The 21,402-nt window shown below is 45.6% G+C and overlaps 1 protein-coding gene across 2 annotated transcripts in view; it reads left to right on the top strand.

Annotated features, from left to right (window-relative positions):
• Nucleotides 1–6,121: 6,121 nt before the first annotated feature.
• The window catches only part of nwd2 (NACHT and WD repeat domain containing 2), a 40,644-nt gene continuing 25,363 nt past the window's right edge, over nt 6,122–21,402 (top strand). The window contains exons 1-3 of one of the 2 annotated variants that reach the window (XM_076725460.1): nt 6,122–6,244; nt 7,193–7,364; nt 15,657–15,745. In XM_076725460.1, coding sequence (XP_076581575.1) covers nt 6,230–6,244; nt 7,193–7,364; nt 15,657–15,745 — 276 coding nt within the window. In that variant the 5' untranslated portion in view covers nt 6,122–6,229. Of the gene's footprint in view, nt 6,245–6,412; nt 6,546–7,192; nt 7,365–15,656; nt 15,746–21,402 lie in introns of those variants that run through there. The other variant, XM_076725461.1, reaches the window with a different exon arrangement.

A 21,402-nucleotide genomic window follows, 5' to 3' on the forward strand; every position in this document is an offset into this window, starting at 1 on the left:
CCTTTTTCCACTGCGCCAAGTTAAAAAGCAAAACATTCATCTGTGGTCTTATCCACAACGATGCATAATGTTCTTCAGTATTCATGACTATAAAAAAAAAACAACAGATTGAGTGGAAATGGACTTTTGGCAGCAATCAAATCATCCTATTTATGAGCTGAGTGTTACAGGAAAGTTAACTTCCACTCCATGTCATAAATAGCTAAAAACAGAACTGTTGAATCAAATCCTCGCCGTGGGTGTTCCTGCTTGTCCATGTCTAAACATTCGTGCATCACAGTTGATGTGTGCATACCTGCAAGCCTGTGTGTTTGTGTAAAACCACATGTATGTTTGTGTTTAGTGCTTGTGTATTGGAGTTAAGCCTGTATTGCAATCACTCGACCCTCACTGTCACTCACTTGGACAAAAAAAAGAAAACGATTCAAATCTATTATGCACCAAAGGTCACAGTGGGAGCACAACAAACTGCTAATTGGTGAGCGACGGAAAGTTGACGTGGCCATAAGCAGCCGTAAAAAACATAATAACTGTGATCCCAACCTAAGGTAATGCTGAAATCCATCTCACACTCCCAGAGACCAAATATAACCACAGTGTCTTGGATGATGCTTGTTGTGGTGGAGGATTCACACTCCGAGGGAAGTTAGCATTGGGAGTAGGAGGAGATTTGTACATGTTGTGTAAAAGTCTGTTTGATCCGCTCAAATTGTTGAATATTCTATATTTTGGCTCCAGATATTTGGCTGATGATCTTGTCAGAGTGACTAAAGATGAGTGAGCTGCTCGAGCTTAGTGTCTTTGTCATCACCAGCATCCATCGAGACTGAATGTGTTGCTGTTGAAAGGTATCAGATGTAATTCCAGTTGAACAGTGGTTCATTATTTCAACACATTTCAGACTCAGATTCAGTATCTGTAACCTTAGCAACACCCTCGGGTCCTTTGGTTTATGACCTTCCTGGAAAATACCCACTGTGCTTTCACTGTGCTTTGTGTTTGCTGTCAATTAGCAAAGGTTAGCATGTTAACACACTAAACTATGGGTGGGAACATACTGAATATCATACCTGCTTAACATCACCATGTCAGCACACCTTCGCATTAGCTTTTACCTGCAAAAATAATGACATTTCCATCACCCTCACCTGTACTGTGTACTGCTAGCTAACCATGCTAATATGCTACAGTAAGGTGGTGAACATGGCAAACATGCCTGCTTATCTAAACATTAGCATGTTAGCATCCTGACCTCAGTATTTAGCTCAAGTATAGCCTCATAGAGCCACTAGTATGGGTTAATCTTGTTATTTCCCCGCCTTTCTGGTACAGTGAATCCATGTATCACTGAATGGCAGCATGACAGAAATGTTTTATCTACTTTAGATATTGCAAAAAACAAATACTGTAATGTCGCGTTTACTGCATCAACAATTGTTCAGACCATCTCAGCTGAGTGTACAAATTGCTTTCCAATGTATTTGATTTATTTCCAGTTTCTGGTATTTCCACTTCCAGATGGATGCAGAGTTATCTAAAGATGTGCGTTACCCCAAATATAAAATAGTATAAGTATAACATATGCACTCTCCATGATGTCACCTGACCATTGCACCAATATAATGGATTGTACTCTTGTACTCTGAGATCCTGCTTTACTTTATCTGTGTATGATGTTGTCATTTTATCCTCAAATATCAAGACAAAGACACTGAAGGTGTTTATCAGCACTGGACTTGCTTGTGACTTAATGGTGGCACTGACACCTGCTGTTTAAACGAGGCTTGTGTTTGACCTTATCTAATATGGGGGGTGAGAGGTTGACTGCCACCTCTTAATCTCATGTTTTGCTGGTGAAAGAGTGGAAGAGTGAGAAAAACTGTTGTTGTAGAGCTCTGATTGGAATCCTGTCTTGGCTAATAGCAGGATTATGTCTGAGTCCTCCTAAGCCTGCACTGCCGGGTTTTTATTCCGTTATAGTCCGGCATCTCCTGGGTTTTGTCATGAGTGTAGTGTTATCAGATGTGTGAACGTAAACACTGTCTGAAGAATTATGTCATGCTAAAAAAGTGGCCGAATCCTTTTTACACATCACTATCAAAGCAGGAAGAGCTGCTCTTGTTTATTGACTGTGTAGATTTTTCACTCATGAATAAACCTGGTGATTTGCAAGGTGCCAAAGTTAATCTGCTTTGCATAAATAAATTGGTTAGCAGCATCTGTTCCTTATACAAGCTTGAAATGGAAGTCAGGAAATCAGAAAATTACCTAATTATTCATACACTACTGACAAACCTGAACATGTAAATGAAATTATAAAAATGGGTTCTTTCTTTACAGGCAAATAAGATGTGGATGTGAGGGCGTCATGGCTGCGATAGTTGAAAGGGACCTGTGATTACACAGGCAATCAGTGATGTTATAGCCAATTCACAGTCAGTAAATGTTCCATGGAAATGAACAGAGGAAAGAAATGAAGTGGGTCAGAGATCGTGGTCACACTAGAGCAATGTCCCAGGAGCAGGTTGGGAGTCAAGGACATGCTGGAGGAAGATCATATATTCAATATGACTGAAATACCTCAACAAATATTGGATGGATTGCCACACATTCGTCTTCCCCTCAGGATGAATTCCTTTGGCGATCACCTGACGTTTCATCCAGCACCATCATCAGGTCAAACTTTCAACTGGCCTCATACCAAATGCCCCACTTGCAGCCTACATTCAGTTGTGCCTTCTGTTCATTGGAAATTAGCAAATTAGCATATTAACACACTGATCTATGAACATGCTAACACCATACCTGCATGTTAGCACTGTCACTGTGCGCATGTTAGCATACTAGCATTTAGCTCATAGTTCCACTGAGCTGCTACAACCTCTCAGAACGGCTGTTTCGCTAACATTGATGTCAATTAACTTTTTTTAACCTGAATCATTCAGTCATCTGTTTTACAATTATAAGTGTACCATAAAGTCTTTCTATTAAAGGTGTCACACTACTGTATATTTTGAATATAAAGGCAATAAAATGAATTAAATCGTTTAATTAATTGTTTTCCCTGATTTGTCTTACTTGATTAATTCGCGAAAATGGTGTGAAAACAATAAATGTACGTGCACAATTAAATGTTATAATTCAGTATGTCAAGACTTTAGAACTTAAACCGCCTTTATCTTATTTTATTTATTCATTTTATTCTACTTTTCTGTTTTTGTCATTTCTCGTGTAGGATTTGATTCATAACTTCCATTTACTGTGTTTTAATCAATTTTTTTAAGTTTTGGGAGACAACAGGAATACACAAATTTGCCGCAGACACACCAACTTATTCCAAATGAAATCATGAGCCATATCACTGGGATTGTCCAAGTTAACATGTCTTATAAATGACTTACAACTGAAAAGGTACATGGACATTTGTCGTTGAATGCCCTTGATCTCTGTGTCACCTAACTAGAGAAATCCAGTTCAGAGCAGGCATTGCAATTAAGGAGTTAATGTAGTGGTACCAATGGGTAGCACACAGAAATAGACATTCCTAGCTGTCTTCCCTGACTCCCACACCCTCCATTCCTTTCCAGCTGTTTTGCAGAAACAACCATCCATCACCAGCCATTTGTGAAGTCCATGTGTTTGTGTGCCTAAAATGTGTGTATGTGGATGTTTGCCAAGTGAACAGTCTGTCCTTTGTGTCTCCCAGGTGACACATCACATCTTGTCACCACAGTGACTCACGTTGGCTGAGCGTGGACCAGAGTTTGGGGCAGCACGTAGGCATGCATACATGCCAATAAACCCGACAACATGCAATGACTGTAAACCCGCTTGAATGCACACACATGCTCAAATGTGACTCTTCGGGATGCTCAACAAACTGGGGATGCTAAAAGATTTGAGGGAGGGGGCTGGGCAGGGGCCCTGGGACATGCCAGATATTATACATTTTTAGTGTTTTAAAGCCCCTTGAGCCAGTTTCGCAGGGCCTGGAAATTCTAGCAGCAGCCCTGCTTGCACATGCAAAAACACACGTTTCACCTGCCACATCACATCATGCCAAGAAGCTGTGCAAAGTGCATCCTCTCATAAGACTGCGGCGCATTAATCCAGTGCAGGTGCACTCATGATTAACTGACTGGGGATTATGAGAGGGAGCGGAACAATCAAGTAAAGAAAGGTCATAACACTGCTGGGAACAAGACAAGTCCCCGGTGCTCCACTTGAGCTTTTCCGGAGTCTGAATTTTGTTCTGGTGTGAGCTGGTGGCTTTGGAGGCTGCCTTAAATGGGTCGGCGTGAGCCTGCAGAGCCCTAGTCTCACCCTCAAGACCTGCAGCAGAACAGTAAGTCATAGTCCCTAATTATCTTATCTTACGTAAATAATGTGTTAAATTTGGCATTTGTGGTCATGTTAATGTGTCCTCTAGACTTCAAAATGTAGCAGGAACAAGTTAGATAAGTTCTATTTGAATATGATTGTGCATTTGGTGCAGCACCTAACTGCAGTGAATGAAATGTGCAATCGCAGCAGCATTTGGAGCTTCTTGACATTTGTCAGTTGTCATTTGTGGTGTTGAATCATTTGGAGCAATGGGATGAATTGTGCTTGCAAACGAGGTCCATACTTAAAATGTTCTGTCCTATGAAATAGTTTGCTTTGTATTAAATGTCTAAGATCTGGATACGGGAAAAGATGAGAGATGTGGCTGTGAAAAAATAATGCAAGTGATGTAGATAGCTTATTTTCATTTGTATGATGCCAAAGATGTTCCATGAAACGTTAGCCAAGGGCTTGATGCATCCATAGGCTTGATTCCTCTTTTATGCGATCATAACTTAAAAGCATTAGGCTGAACTTCAGGTTAAGGCGACAGACACACTCCCTTCATCCGATTCAGAGAAATGCTTGCTGCCGCTCGCTAAACACTGAGACTGAGAGAGGGCTGGAAATATATGGTTCAGCGTTTCCCCCTCACAAGAACAGCACAGTAATCAATTCCGTTTAGTACAAATCCAATGCACTTAAACTTCCAGTGCGAATAACCAGAGGCTGCAGAGCAGAGGTACATTTATCGATAAAGCAATTAATTCAAACTCCTCCTCTCCTCTCCTTGTCCTCCTCCTCAGGGACTGCTGCTCCCCCGCCATTAGCAGCAGAGGAACCTCAGGTAGCCATTACTCGTAAAAGTAACACATTAGTTATTATAAAAAAAAAAAAAGGGGGAGTCAATTTCTCTTTTCACAAACTGTCATGGAGCAGAAAGCTATTTTAAAACCTCTTCTGAAAGAAAATTGCGTTGGCAGAAGGAAAACTGCCAAAGCGGGAACAGGAACATTAAGCTAATAAATGTTAGCTTAGCTCTGTTTCTGCTAATTTTAGCTGGCTGGTGGTATCAGAAATGGGGAAATTAGGGGAGAATAAGGTTAATTTTGGTGGAGAAAACCCTGGAAAGTTAAAATAATTAAATTTTTTAAAACTTTTATGTGGTTAACCTAACTTAATCTGACATTTAACTACTATCTGAACAGCTAAGGTAACAGTAATGAGGTATTTGCAACGTGGCAGACGGCTGCTTCTGCTTTGCTCGTGACTGCGCAGAGCTATAACGTCATTAACGACACCACACTGCTGACTTTGCGCTCCAGTGCAATTTTAATACGGACTGGGTGAGCACCAGTCTGCCCACCGGAGAGGAGAGAGACAAGGGGAGTAACATGAAGAGCATCCACAGCTCCTCTGACACCCCCGACAAGCCAAACTGAGAAAGCCAGGGCACGCCCGGAATTACATATTTAGCTTTCAAAGTAAAAGCGCAAATTCTCGGGACAAGCTCGGTGAGTATGCGGCACTATAAGCTCTAAAAAACACAATTTAGATTAAAGTATGTTGTTGCTTCATACTAAAATGATCATTTGTCTCAAATTTTCACTTTAAAACTTCTACAGCTTACAGGATGAGGGTGTAGCGATGTGAATGCTTGAATCAGTGTTTTAATTTGAAAACGCCAGACGGTAGTCGCGCTTTTATTTTGTCTGGCTTCACACTCTCTCCGTGTCTCAGAGCTCGGTCGGCTCGTAGAGACAACAGGATGCCAAGGGGAGCACTCCGACACACGGCGTCCGTTTTACCGTCTCCCGGCGTCGTCTCTCGGCCACAGCAACTCTGATGGGCGTTTTTACCTTCCTTTTACCGTCCTCGACGCTTGGATATTTTCGGAAGCCACGAAATGAAGCGAATGAATGTGAGCAACAAGAAGTGTCCTGTTGTTGTGCCTGTCTCCAGCATCACTAGTAGTCAAGTCCTCTCCGTGGATGCGGTGCCCCAGTGATGTTTAGTTGTCTGTTTTCAGAGGATTTTATTTAGTGTTCTGTAGTGGACTACCCAACTTTCCCCCGCTTTTTTGTTGTCTTTTTCGAGGTTTTCCGTCTTTGAAACAAAGATTTCAGGATAGACCAACTCCGGAAAACCAGCGACTTGACATCTGCTCCTGGCGGAATAACCATTGTTAGCGGTTATTCGCCTTTACAAGCATCTTTTCTGGGGTGGGAATACGACTGATGCTTGCCTTGCTCGTCTATTCGAGTTTTGTATCGTCTCGTTCTGTTTGTCTGTTTGTCCCACAGTGGCATGAAAATTCATGAATGCGTCCAAGGACATGTATACAAATTACGCATGCACCATGACGGTAGTAGGCTGTGCGTAATATCCTATTATTATATCCCTACCACATGAATGCAATAACAAACACATTCAGTGTCATAACTGTGTTTGGAGAACATTTGGCTGATCCATCATAACTTGATTGGTGTGTGTCTGTGTGTGTCTGTGCGTGTGCGTGTGTGCGTAGCATGGGCGTTAGGACTATGGCAAAGTGGACTCGCGCTGAAGTGTTTTAGATGAGAAAACACCAAAATGAGAACAATTTCGAAGTCCTGTATTGATCAAAATATACAAAATATAGAACGACATCTCCAGGATTTAAGTCAGCGCCTGTAAATGTGTCAAAAGTTAGCAGCAAATTAAAAGCCTATTACACGCGGCTCCATGCCTTTGCCATAATTAACGCCCCGTGTGTGTGGATGGATCAGGACGCACGCACGTCTGTCCCATGTGCCCGCGTGTGCGCCCCTGGCCGCGCTAACATGCCCCTTCTGTGCGTGTGTCTCTGTGTGTGTTTGCGTGTGTACAGCCACGCTGGAAGTCGCCCCCCATGTGGCCGTCGGGAGTGGGGAGCAGGCAGCCCTGCCCGCGGGAGTCGGCGCTGCGCAGGGCGGCCATCAGCGGCAACATCAGCGCCCTGCCGCCGCACGGCGTCCCCACCGGCCGCAGCGTCCGGGTCTTCATCTGTTCCAACCCCGACGGTAAGAGGCAGCGTGACCCCCCCCCCCCCCCCCCCCCACACACACACACACACAGACACACACACCTCCCCTGCCAGTCCTATACACTCTCCTCAAGCCTGCGGACCCTCAAATTACACGACAGCTTTTTTTATGTTGTGACTCATTTTACAAATATGGAAATACATTACTAGTATTCTGCATCCACACTTCTTGGGCTTTTTAGGTTTTAGCTCAATTGCCTGCAGTGGAAATTAACACGGTTAAGTAGCACGGTTCATAAGATCTAACTTGTGTAGACATTTCTTGAGGAATAAGCATAAAATAATTTGCTGCTAAGCATCTTAAAGGATAAGCATCTGCCACTTTCTAAACATGTGATCTTGTCATCCAGTATTGATTAGACCCATTCTGAAGGAAAAGTCAGTTCTCGTGTTAAGGTGTCCTCTGTTGGCTCAGCGTTGAGCAGCAACATTTAAAGGACCACTTGACCTACTGGAAAATATCTTAAATTAGGTCACATCAGGCCATGTGATAACTTGACCAAAAAAAACAAGAAGGTGCACGATTTATTCCAAAAACCCATCGAAACCACAGATCGCTTTGGACACAGAGTGCATGTGCGAGACGGTCGGGTCGTGAGGGAGACACCCAGTTGCAGCGCTGTATTTGAATATGCCCTGTGGGCTAAAGGGTAAAAATAGGCTCAGCAAAACTGGAGTAAACAAGGCAAGGGAAGTAGAGTAGGCTATGAGAGGGAGAGGGAGAGAGAAGGAGGGCATGCCAGGATTAAAAAGGGAGGCTGCTTTTGTCGATGCATCACTGTCATCTGCTTGCCCTCACTGAGCAAATTGCCATGGACATCACCCGCCCACTCCCGCCAAAGAAAATAAATAAATAAAATAACGAGCTGACCTCAGATTATTGCACCGTTATGGCCTTCAGTCGACGACAAAAAGTCTGGCACTGTTTCGCCACCTGTGGCTGACTCAGTCATTCAGACCGCTCCCGTCACAGCGGGAACGTAACGCTCCGATCTCCACGTGGATGGAAAAACAATGAGGGGGCTATTCCAAGGAGTTGTTTTCACACCGTCGGCACAAATAGAAAGAGACACATCTCAGCTGTGAAAGAGAGCTAATTATGCACTGCTGTTTCCAGTGAGGCGAGGTGCTGGCGTCTCGAGCCATATCCTAATAATGAAGCTGTAGCGGTTTGTCTCACGCTGCTGATTCCCCCACAAGTTCACCTTGATCAAGTCACACTTGTTTTGATCTTTTTTGGACGAGCAGTTCAATCCATTGCAGCATTCAGATTCAAACTGACTGCACAAGCTTCACAAGCAAAGTCTACCCTCCGGTTCAACACGCACATGAAGAGATACAGTTATTCATAACTGTGACCCAGGTCTGCCCTCAATCCTGCTGCAGAGCCCGTTTCTCCATGTTCACTAGAGGGGGCTGTCCATGCACGGATTTTATGGCTTTCACCTGACTCCACATGTGCTGCGTAATGACATCCACGTTTTGATGGCGCCCTGTCACAATGAGAGGACAGCCCTCTGCTTCAGCATCACTCTTTTGGCATCTCCGTCCAGCATTTTAATTTAAAACCCCGCCACGGGCATCCTGCCGTCGCCGAGCCGTGGAAGCCAGACAGGATCACCTTCGCCTTGACAAACTTCCCTTTTATAGCGGTTAACAAAATATACGCCACGCATAACGGTGTCATTTCAGCATTTGTAATACCAGACGCGGGAAAGGTGCGATAATCCTGCCATCACAACAGCGTAACTGCACTTTTCTTTTATTGTGTCTGTGTGACTGGGGGACCTCTCTGCTTTGATCTACAGTGCCAGGAGTTTTATGTGCTTGGTTATAGCGTCGCTCGGCTGAATACACTGACCCTAATGCCCTTAATCAAAAGCCACAGACAGCCGCGACGCGCCTCCACTGCTGTACTCTGCTGTGTTCGTCCGTGTCGCCTGTAAAGGGGCATGACACTCAATTTTAACAATACCTGTAAAAGTACATTGTCTTCCTCAGAGGAGGTCGTAGGAGAGAGTCTGGAGCGTGCACAGGTGTTCCGAAGTGTTTGCCAAAATGTGAGCCCAACTACTAATTTGAGTGGATTTACATCCTCCTTCATGATGTTAATGAATCACTCAAGTTCTTGGCTGAGGTGGATGAATTTGTGTGTGTATGTGTGTGTGTGTGTGTGTGTGTGTGTGTGTGGATCAATTAAAAGCCCCACTATCTGTTCTCGCCAGTCGCCAGACGGTAGCAGCAAACCAGAGAAGAGCCTGACGTGATTTATTTTTGTGCGTGCCGTTTAGTCCATTATGCGGCCTGTCTCATCTGTCAATACGCATGCGAGCGTGCGTGCGTGCGTGCGCGTGTGCGTTCGTGGAGATCCGTATAAGCATATCAAGACGACTCCATTACCTTGCTGCAGTCACCTCGGGGGCTCTGGCACGGGTTGTTTGCGATACGCAGCTATTTGTATGCAAGCTATCACTTAAGCTGTTTAAAGTTGATAAAAGCACGAGGCCTTAGGGATGCGATGCTTAAAATCATCTCCCCCTCCAACGCACCATCATCAAGGCAACAGTATGTCACCACTGAGACCGCTAATTACGTTACATTTAACCCCACAATTATTCCCAGTGTTCAGATTTCCTCTGTTTGTCTTTTTCAGGCCGTGTTGTAGTTTCCAGCTCAGATTTCGTTAATTCAGCGTTCTTCTTCCCCCTCTCCCTAATCATCCACTTTTTGGAATTGAGTCTGGTGAGGGAGAACAAAGGAGAGAGTGGGAGGGATGGCAGGGAGGACAGAGGGAGAGATGACTTGTGGAGAGAGTGTGTCAAGGGTGGCTTTTGTTTAATAAATTGCTTCTCGGGGGCTGGCGAGTGCCAGATTTTTTGGACGAGGCCGGCCCCGTTCTGCGGCACCGTGGAGTCCATGACGCGTGCTAGCGAGCTTATTTCTCCACCTCCTGCGTCGTCCTCTGCCTCCGTTCTTTTCCCCAAAGGGAGACTAGTTTGGCAGCAGCTTTTACTGACCTCTCTCTGAGTTTTCCAGAGTGCTGTGGAGCAATTCTGCACCCCCAGGACGTCGTTCTGACAAATTCAGCAGTTGCCCTCGCGCTCTCGTCCAACTCCCTGGGTGTTCAGAGCATTTCATGGAACACGCTGTAAAAGCATTTCATCAGGGAGTGACGGCGATGAGAGCAAGCAGCCCACCAGATACAGAGTCAAATTGCGCGATGATTATCCACTCATAACCAGCATAATTAAACTCGAGAAAACCAGTGTTGTCTGCAAGTGGTTTAGAAGTAATGGGAATTTTTATTTTATGTGCACATGAAGGACGCTGCCGAGGGAGAGTTAGAGGGCTGATAATTGAGATTTCAGCCCTGTAATTTCCGAACAATGTTTTATTCAGCGTCTTCTTCTTGGAAGGTGGATTCATTTTGGGAGCCTCTGTCTATTTTTGGCCACATCTAAAATCATCTTGACCTGATGTGGTAATGCTTGAAGTCTCGCCAATCACCGTCTCTTCACTGTCCTCGTTAGTTTGGAGCGTCAAAATGTCGATACATCAGAGGGGTTGTCTTTATCTTTGCTTCCAGCTGTGCGTTTTATTCATAGACCTCCTCAGAAATGTGTCTGTCCAGTCTCTAATTTGCAGATTCAGACTGTAAGAAGATAAATTGACGAAGCCTACATTTAGTTTTATTAGTTTTAGTTGATGTTCAACCACTCAGTTAGTGTACGCCAACCAAAACCAGAAGGTGGGTGGCAAGAGGGTCCGACTGTCCCCACCCAAAATTCCCTGTTTTGATAGTGTGTATTGCGTGTTCTGTCACCGTCCAGCTCAAACTACAGGAAGACGTCACATCTGTTGCGTTTGATGGCTGATTGGACCACGGGACTGCTTTGAGGACGTGGTTTACCTCCATCTTTAACTCAGAGGAGAGTCTCCGCGATCTTGAGAATGATGTCATCATCGCTTCCTGTAATTGGGCTGTGAAGTGTTCAGGGCATAAATGTGCGCATTTCACGTCAAAGCCCCTGAAAGCCCCGCAAGTGGCTTTAGAGGCAACAGCTGCTAGCACAGATGTTACCCAGAGAACTTGTTATAGAGCATTTTTATGTTGGGTAGACGAACACTTGTTCTGCATCCGAATCAAACACGGTGGAGGTGACTGGCAGAGAGGAGGGGGAGGACCCCATCGCTTGTACGCCCTGCTGCGTACCGGCATGCTGTTGGTGATGGTGGCCCAGTCACCTCCAGTGGATTCTCTGCATCTTGAGTCAGTGGTATTCAGCTAACCTGTAGGGCCTCCCCGTGCTCAGGACACGCAGGAACATCTGGCCTTTATGGATGGCTGATCCCCCGCCGCCGCCACAATTTGCCTTTAGCATCTTCCAGGTCATTCGGTATCGATTTGCTCGCTGACTGCGCGTTTGCATCATTGCGGCTCAGGTTCAGATCTGCACACTGAGAGAGTTTCGGACGTTTTTGGGCAGCAGCAGCCTGAGAGGGAAAGAAGAAATCATTTGCTTCTGTCTATCTGTGCTTTATTGTGAAACATGCAGTGATGTTGCATTCGATGAGTTGAGTGAGCGAACACCATGCTGCAGGTTCGTGGCTGAATTTGAACTCGGGCTGCAACAAAAGAGTCGTTGTGTTCTCAATTGATCAGTTAATTATCTCTGTTAATCAATTAATTGTTTAGTCTGTAAAGTGGCAGGAAATAGTGCCCATCGTAGTTTCCCACAGTCGTTTTTGTGTCTGTCCTGCAGTCCAAAACATTCACATTTGAGGAGCTGGAACCAGATTTCTGTTTGATAAATGACTGAAACGACAGATCAATTATCAAAATTGTTGAATCGTCTCAGTGCTAATCTGAAAATGTACTCTGGCGTGGTGGTTCTCAACCTTTTTTGCTTGTGGCGTCTTGAATTTTGACGTTATTTCTGGATCGACTGACCTCTCCTCACAGTTTGCATACAAACAGTTTTCAGTTTTCTCAGATTGTTTCCATTTCACAATTAATTTGAGGAGGGCAGAGCAGATATAGCCATCTTTCCTTTGTAGCAGAGGCAGAGTTTGGAGATAACCAGCACTAATTTTGGGGACCACTGCGCTAGAAAGATGCTCATGTGTATGTGTTTGAGCTGCTGTGTGTCGTCCATACACATCTGTGTGTTGGAGCTTTCATTTCTAAATGTCAGGTTTGCCTCTCCATTACCGGGTCAGTTAATCACAAACATATTTTTTCTCAAATTATTGAACCAAGCGTATTGTTTTTTATGTAATCAGGTTTAGAATTCTGTTGGGCTGCACGATACAGTAAAACAAATGATAGTTATTTTACCAGACATTAATATTTCAATATGACTCGTGCTTTGTTTGTTGGGGTCTGCGCCAAACAAACATGTTTTCTTACATCTGGGAAACATTTGGAGGCGTTGAAATCTGTGCAGCACGACAGTACCTTCATCAACAAACTGCAGCTTCTGTGGTTTGGATGTCGCACTCGGCCATATTGTGATTTTAATAATACTTCGATTCGCTGTTCAGCCCTGGATTTGTACCTCCACCCTGTTCCAATGAAAGTGTGCAATTTTCTTTATGGTGTCTTTGTGGAGGCAGATATCTCTAAACCTGGTGATCACACACACACACACACACACACACACACACACACACACACACACACACTCTGTATGTCAACATGGGCGACCACTCTTGTCACAGCGTCGTTCTATTTGCGAAGACACTCGTCTTGTGGACTTCGCTCGCTCTCCCTCTCTGTCTTTTAATCACAGATCTCTCAGCAGTTGTGCATACTAAGTGGCTCTGGAGTGTCAGTTGGCGTAGCTTGATGAGAGAGTGATTGCTTTGTCAGAGCCGTGTTGATGAGGCTCAGAGAGGGCAGCTGTAGACCGGCCACTGTCTGGAGGAATGAAGGTGAAGCACTGTGTAACTCATATCACTGACTGCATATATAGTGTTGCAGTGCTTTTGGTCTGTTATCCAGAGATACTTGAGTGCTGCTGAGACGGTTTGTTGGTGTCATTAATCAAGTTAAAATGGCAAACAAGCCCAAGTTGCAGTTGTTTCATGTCACTGTGCATTGAATATGTTTCAGTTTGGACGATTGGTTGGACAAAACAAGCAATATGAGGATGCCATCTTGAAATTCTGATGGGCTGTTTTCACTGTTTCACCTGTTAAGGACTAAAGAAGAAAAGGAATAAGCAGGAAAATTTGGCCGCATCTCTTTGTTCAATTGACCGCCCATGAGTTCCCCAAGGATGAGGGAGGAGGAGAGGAAGGGAAAAAAGAGAGAGCTGACAGGACGGATCTGAAAGCAAAGCCGGATTGGTCGTCACCGCCGAAATAAACAGATTGGAAAATTAGAGGGAAGGACACACACAGCGAGAAAGGGGGCGCATGGAACATCCAGCCTTTGTTCCTTCGCATGTGGGTGTGTACGCAGCAGACACACACATACGTCAGGCTGCCATAACTCATCATCATCCCACAAAAAAAAAAAAGAAAGAAAGAGAGAGGGAGGGAGAGAGAGGCGTCTCGCTGTTATCAGCAGTACAAACAACAACACAGTTTAGTCTGTCAGGTCACAAGCAGACACACAACAGCAAGTTCTCCACCTTTCAGCACTTCCCGAGCACATAACACACGAACCCATGTCCACACACGCTGTCATGTTTGCGTTCGTGATGTCACCGGTGATCTTCGCCGTTTATCGTGCTGTAACGTCTCTCTGATGGAATGAGACCGCCGCTCCACTGATGCAGCAGCTGCCATTTATTTCATTTGCATACTATTACGGCCGTTTTTGATTTGACATTTTGCTCGCGTAGCTGTGGGCGGATACATGTACGGTCACGGCCCGGAGCCTTACTAAAGATAGATGAGAGGCAAGATACGTCAGACTAAATTTGCTGGGCTCTCCTGCTCGCGCTGCGTATGACACGGTTAGCGGCTGTTTGCGCGCCAGCCGCCATGTGTGTTCATGTGCGAGTCAGCTTCTTGGTCGCACGGGGCCTCTCTGTCGGGCATGTTCTGTTTTTAACTATCCGTCCACACCCTTCAGAAAAAGAGGGGGAGGAAGAGACTGGGCCTGTCCGAATAAATTACAGTAACCATTTGGAAGACAGTGAAAAAGAGAGGAGAGGAGGAAAGAAAGTGGGACACAACAACAAGCCGTGGGCAGTCGCTCTGTGACACTCTGACTGTCCAATGTGATCACTGCCTTCGTAAGGCCGGATAATCCCACATTCTTCAACAGTGTGTGTCCACGCGGCCTCTTCTAGGTAATCGTCATGGGTGTGAGAAAGGGGCTGCATATTTACAAGCTGCAGACATACACACACTGACAGGGTGCTGATGGTGATATTGGAAGAAATCATGTCGGAGTTGAACTGAAAACTAGCAATTTGAAGATGTCACCTTGCAGTTAAAGGCAGATTTCACAAAGTCTTCTGATGTTTTATAGACAAAAGGACCAATCAGTTAATGATCACCTGATCAATAATCATCAGTCAGGCCTGAAATAAGAGTGAATTGAGTTGTTTTGTTGAGTTGTATAGTTGCAATATGTTTCCATCAGTGTTCAAACCCAAGAAATTTTCATTTTTCTATTCACCTGTCGCTGTAACTTCTGGGGAAACATGGGAAGCACTAGATGGGAGAGGTGAGCGAACGTGACAACCATTCACAGCTGGCCTCAGATGACTCTAGAAACTGCTGTTACGACAGCCAGGACCACCCAGGTGATATCAGCGACCCCAGTAATGATGGATGGGCGAGGGGCAAAAGGTTTACGACCCAGTCCAGTCGCTCTCGATTCACCAGCGATTATGTTTGACTTTTCTTCACAAAAGCTGAAATTTGGGGCAAATAATTTACTTTCGTGACTTTTCTTCCTCATCTGTTGAATGAGTGTATAAAACGGCTGAACTCTGGTGTCTTTGAATGCTTGTAACCCTTGACAAAAGGTCAAACCTAGGCTGCTTTTTAAAGTGCATTGAGTGTGGAGGGTTTTAGATGTGCTAGCAGACGAGCTCTGCTTCCAGTCTTTATGCTGTGCTAAGCTAAGCTAAGCTAAGCTAATCACCCCCTGGCTCTAGCTCTGTATCACTTCTTTCATTTTCTCCCGTTCATCGAACTGGCCGTGTAGATGAGCCTTTAGCTATCATCTGCTCATTGCTCTGCTCCTTTTTCCCTTTTCTACGTGTTATTTTTACACTTTAACACTTCCTCTGTCTTTTGTCTCCAGACACCGAGGCGGAGAGGAACGCGCTGAAGGAGCACGTCTACCCCAAACTACGAGACTTCTGCAGGGAGAACTATGGGATTGAATTCCAGGTAACTGGCTGCGTTCCCTTTTTTCTACCTTCCCTTTTCCTTTGATTTATTCCCTTTCTGTGTTACCTGCCTCCCGTTCAAGGGGGGGTAACTTCCAGAGCTGTAGATTGCCAGTCCTGACTGTTAAGTGCCTCCAAATCTACACCATGGCTTACAGAGCCGGCCGTACCTGGAGGGGCCCTCAGAGCAGCGTGAGGGGTCCTGTCCCTTTAAGCGGACAGAAGGCCAGCAGAGATAAGGCTTCCATCAGTGAACGCTGGCACAAATCTCGCTGTGGATAAGGCAGCGTGATGCGAGGGCTTTCCCTTTGTTGTCATCGGAGAATTGCCGCATTCTCCCCGTGGTGTCCGCTGATCGGCATCATTTGCATTGCAAATCAGCATCAGTGTACACGGAAAGATTGCTATCAGAGGTTTGTTTGTTTAACAAATCCAGGAGAGCCCTCCGGTCAGGGGGGAGATTTGTGCAATAGATTGTCCCTGGAAGGATTTGAGGAGATTTGATTCCGATGGGGAGACTTGTGACCCCTGAATTGTTGCGCAAAGCTGGAGTCAGCTGGGTGTCGGCAGCTAATTCCCATTTCATGCTAAGAATGTTTGGTAAACAGCTCCGAGCGCATACCATCTGAAAGGTGTTACAACAAGACTGAGCACAATGGTGTTTAGAATACCTCGCCTGCATGCACACGTCCTTATAACAGCGGGCTAACTGGAGGACTTGGAATGGTTTTGAAGGACTGATGTGTGATTGGGGTCATTTTACATCCAAACAAATCCATAAATATTCTTTCTTGCTGTGCACAAGTTGGGTGACTGGAGTCGGATTCAATCATTTGTGTGCAGTTTGTTGCATTTGAACGCATCGCTGCTGTTTTCTGTGAAGTCTGGCCACACACGTACGAGCTAGCGCCGAGTCCACCGTGTTGTAAACATCATACACGTCCTCAGAAATTTGAATTCAGAAGCGATAATTGATACCAAATCTTAGCTGTCATTTAGCTCTTTTTAATCTGTTGTTGTTTAATCTACACTGAAACGGGTTTTTGTGAGGAGACGAGCCAGCCGCTGAATGGGATGAATCATTTGTCATTCAGCGTATGGCTCCAAAGCCAATGTTCCTGCCCACCATCGGCGGATTCTCCACAGGCTTGATGCGCTTATTATTACAACCATCAATTATATGAAGTCAAAGGGTCAAAGACGCCGCAACCAGACAGAAAGATCTGACAAATGTCCCTGCGTGCGATCGAGAAGTGCAAGATGATGCGAGAAAAAGCCAGGCGGAGACGTTTTGGCTCCGCTATCTGTGGCCACGTGTCTGTCTGGTGATTCAGCTCGCTGTGACGAAGCGTGAGCTGAAATGATTATGCAGAAGGCCTGGGAGTTAATACTATGACTCACTTACTCTGCACTCCCTCCTCCTCCTCCTCCATCCCAAACCTCCCCCCCACTCCTCATCCTCACCCACGCAATGTGAGAATTGGCACCTTGGCTTAAAGCACAGTTTACTGGAGCTGGAGAGTGACTTGCACTGGTGTGTGCGAATCTCAACGTGCGAAATCATGAACGACGTCTACGTGCGGGATCTTTGCAGCCTCGCTCTTTTTCTACTTGCGTTTTTGCTTTGATTCTGAAATGTATGTTGCGATCCCGCCTCCCCTTTCACACACGCTCGCTCCGTCTCGCGCACACATCCGCTGGCACACACTGACACACATATGCCAAGCTTATGAAACCCAATTCTCCCCGGTCCCTCATCACTTGACTCAGTTTCCAACCAGAACGCTCCCTTAAGAGGATGCAGAGGGATCGCGGGAGACGGAGAGAGGGATAGAGGGAGGACGAGGGCGCGGAAATCCAGCCCAGGGGCCGAGGGCTGCGTCCTCATTCAGTCAGTGCACGGCGGCGCCGGGAGGGGGCGGGGGTGGGGGGGGTTCAGCCTCTGTGATCCCTCTTTACCATTTCTATCCCCCGTGTTTCCTGCTCTCCCTGTCTTTCATCACTCATTTGCATCCTTTCTTGTTATAAATTCACAAAAGAGACACACAGGAAGATGCAGCGAGGAAGCAGACGAGCGGTGGCAAAGACGCACGCGAGGATCAGGGTCAGTGAAGGTTTCAGCCACGCCACGTTGCTGCTGGTGTGTGCGAGGTTTGGCTGGCTCTAATACGGCTTCGCTCCGTGGAAACTAAGCATCCGGTCTTCAGCCATATGGTGATATTGATGAGACGCTGATCAATGGATTTCATGCTTGCAGCTGAGTTTTTGGACGCTCAAACATCTGATTTATTTGTCGGGTTCTCTGACAGTGTGGCGGCCCAGCGGGACCGAGCACAGTTGGTTATCGGGCCTTTATTCAGCGTCTGAGCTGATGATGGTGGGTCCTGTCGTGCTGATGCAGATCTTGGATCTAATTCAGTTTAGTTTTTGGTTTCCATCTCACAGTAGCTGGTGAACTCTCTCTGGATTTTTGGCTCTCCTCGTACACAACCGGGTGCTTCTCCTTCAGGTGGTGATATGAGTTTGTGGTATTGTCCATAATTTGATACCATTGTGAAGCACATATAATCATAAAAATGTCATTTATCGCCTCTTAATGGGCTTTTGTTCAGGTGTATCACTTAAGGAAGGCCAAAACAGTTTCCCCTCTGGGCGTTTATTAAGTTATGTGGTGGAGATGTGCAGCTGAAAAGACATCGAAGTATCTGTTAAAACTGGGCAAAAGTTTGTTGAAAAGTTCAAGTTTATCTAGATTTGCTTCAGTTGTATTTCAAAAACTACAGTTCACCAGGTTTTACCAGATCTTCTGCACACATTTCTTTCAAAGAACGGCACAAACGTGTTTAAAGTCTAACTCCCTCACCGTGTGGGTTTACAGTGACGTGCCACTGCAGTAAGGACAGCCGCCTTCCTTCCACCTACAGCCCGGATTAGTCTGCAGAAGAGCTGCCTGAAGTGGGGTCCACGGGCCAAAGCCGGCCTGCTCTTGCTTGATGTTTCTAGCAAAAAAAAAAGTGAGATAAAAATGCACTTCTGAATCAACTCTGAGCACAGCAGGCAGAGTGACAGTCTGTGCAGGAAGTCATTCAGTTCCTCTGGGATCCTCTGAACGTGTTGCATCTTAAAATTACAATAGAGGTTTGCTTTTGACCCGTGGCCCACCATTACTTTCCGTTTCGGCCCTCCAACGGGAAAATTCTGGGCACCCCAGGTCTATAAACTCACACCTCAGCCCTCAGTGGTGCACATGCTGGGCTGTCACCTTCTCATCCAGATCCCGGCTCCCATGATCTTAACCCATCCTGCATTTTTTCGCCTCATAAGTCATCTTGTTACAGTACAATCGCTTCCTCCCACATGCAGGAGATAAACTGAATCTCGGGGTTACTGGAAACTGCATTGTTAACAATGTGGTCGGACCTCACCGACACACACACACACACACACGGTCAGACAGTGCAATTATAATAAAAGTTTCCTGGCCACAATTCTGAGATTCTGCTCAACGGCTGTCACTCGGGCGTCTTTTACAACTCGCAGCACCAGCAGCGAGATGGGAGACGAGATGACGGGCGAGACGACGTCTCTTGCGATGACTGAAAAATCGCCTTTTCATGGAGTCTATTGTGTTTGCACTTTTAAGGAAGCAGGAACACGGCTGTCAATTCGGCTTTGTCGAGAAAGGACGCAGTGCTCTTTGAATATGTCACCCACTTAAAAATGTAAAAGCTGCTAATTAGCTTTAATGTTTTGCCTTTTATCTTCAAGTCACTTCTTCTCAAAAGCTCTTAAATAATTTTTCCTAAAACAAATGAACTAAATCCATTAAATCCATATCGAGACATTTAATCTCTTTCTCTGTGTGATGATGGGAAATCTCAAGTCTGACTGTAGATATTTGTTGTGTTTTTTCGGCTGAGAGGCTGTTCAAAGCATGAAGTGCTCATCGCTCTTCCATCTGTTTACCTGGCTGCCATATTTCTGCTTTTGTGCCTCTCAGTCTGTTTCCTTCACTCCTCGGCAGCAGGCCACCATCTCCGTTCTCTGTCCTGCTCTGAAACTGTTGTTTTCTCTCTTCAGCCTCTACAGAAACGTATCAGCGCGCCAGCTGCCTCCGCAGGAACGATGCTGACAATCAGCGAGGAATAATCAAAAATCAAACCGGTTTCAGCTAACACATATAAGTATAACCCGTGGGAAAAGTGTCTTATTACTGTCACCCTGATGGGTATATTTTCACTGCTGTCAGTTTATCTCCTGTCAGCAGGATATCTCAGAAAATGTGAGCATATTTCTGACATTTGACGGACAGATCGGGCCTGGAAAAAGCATGAAAAGTTGTTTTTATCCAAGACTACAAAACCAAAACGTAGACACCTGTTTCTTAGCGTTGTGAGATGTTCAAGGAAGTACAAATAATTTTAAAAGATCAGGGAAAATGTAGAAAATGTCGCATCTAACATCCGGCGGTCAGACGGACTGAGACTGGCTGAGCGTGATGCACTGCAGGTAACGCTCTGATTGCAGGTTTGTGCTCGGTCACAATCCCAAAACCTCCTCAGGGTATTCACTTTTTAAAACGCTTTCCTTGACTCGAAAATGCATTTTTGCCGACTGCAGAAACGTCCACATCGATTGAGCTACAGGGCGCCTGAGAGATGAGAAGATGAACTGTAGAAGAAGCTGCGTTGACCCTTTGACTTCACTCATAATGTACCCTAGTTCCCGTTAAGTTTAAGAGACTATTTTATCAGGTCTGGCAGGTGTTCTGACTGCACGATCAAAGTGTAACGATCGAGTGTCTCACAGGCGATAGCAGCTGCAGAAAAGAATGGGAACAATTGAACCTCAAGTTTTTCTTGAACTTTCTGGTTGTGGTTGAAGTCTGTTCTCTGAGCGTTTCAAAGTTTGCAATTTACACCCAGAAAGCTGAATTATTCCCAATCCCCGCAGTATGTCCGCCGGCTGGCCAGCAGAAATCTGTGCTCTGCTACACACCCGCAATGCTCCACAGTGCCGCAATTAGTTTGTCCGTGTGGGTTCACTTATTGGTTCGAGGAGCTTCCAAGTTGACCTGCCGCGCCAGATGGTTTGTCACACAGATCCATCTGCGAGGTCGTCCGAGGAAACTGCTTGGAAAAGGGAAAGAAACACTTGGCAGGTGATTGGATGAACCATCTGTCTGTCACCATCTATCACTGGCTGACTTCAGCCAATCAGATCAATGAACTAGACAGCATAGTAGGAGAGTGAAACGCCTTCAGTGCCGTTCTTTGTTCTCCAGCTCTGGTGTAACCGATGCTATAGCAGCATCCAAGCTAACCTCTTTAGGTTAGCTCTTGAGTTCTACATGGATTCTAGAATCACGTGATCTCGTATGATCTCGCCAATCCAGCTGACCCTCAAGGTCCACGTTGCATCTGCTCTCCTGTAAATCTCAAGCGTGGACACAACAAACCTCATCTCACATTCAGAACGCCGGTCCCAAAGCTGCGTTCGACCGCCTCTTTAAAACCCATTAGACTTGCTCCTGCCATGAAAAAGGTGTCTCCCGGAGCAGTTTTTACTCTCCCTCCTCTGCTGCTGCCTCATTTCAGTCACCACGAGTCATGTGATCTCATTACCTCATGTCTTTGACTGGCTCTTAACCTTAACTTG

The sequence above is a fragment of the Chaetodon auriga genome, chromosome 24, assembly GCF_051107435.1.
Source record: "Chaetodon auriga isolate fChaAug3 chromosome 24, fChaAug3.hap1, whole genome shotgun sequence".
Lineage (NCBI taxonomy): Eukaryota > Metazoa > Chordata > Actinopteri > Chaetodontiformes > Chaetodontidae > Chaetodon > Chaetodon auriga.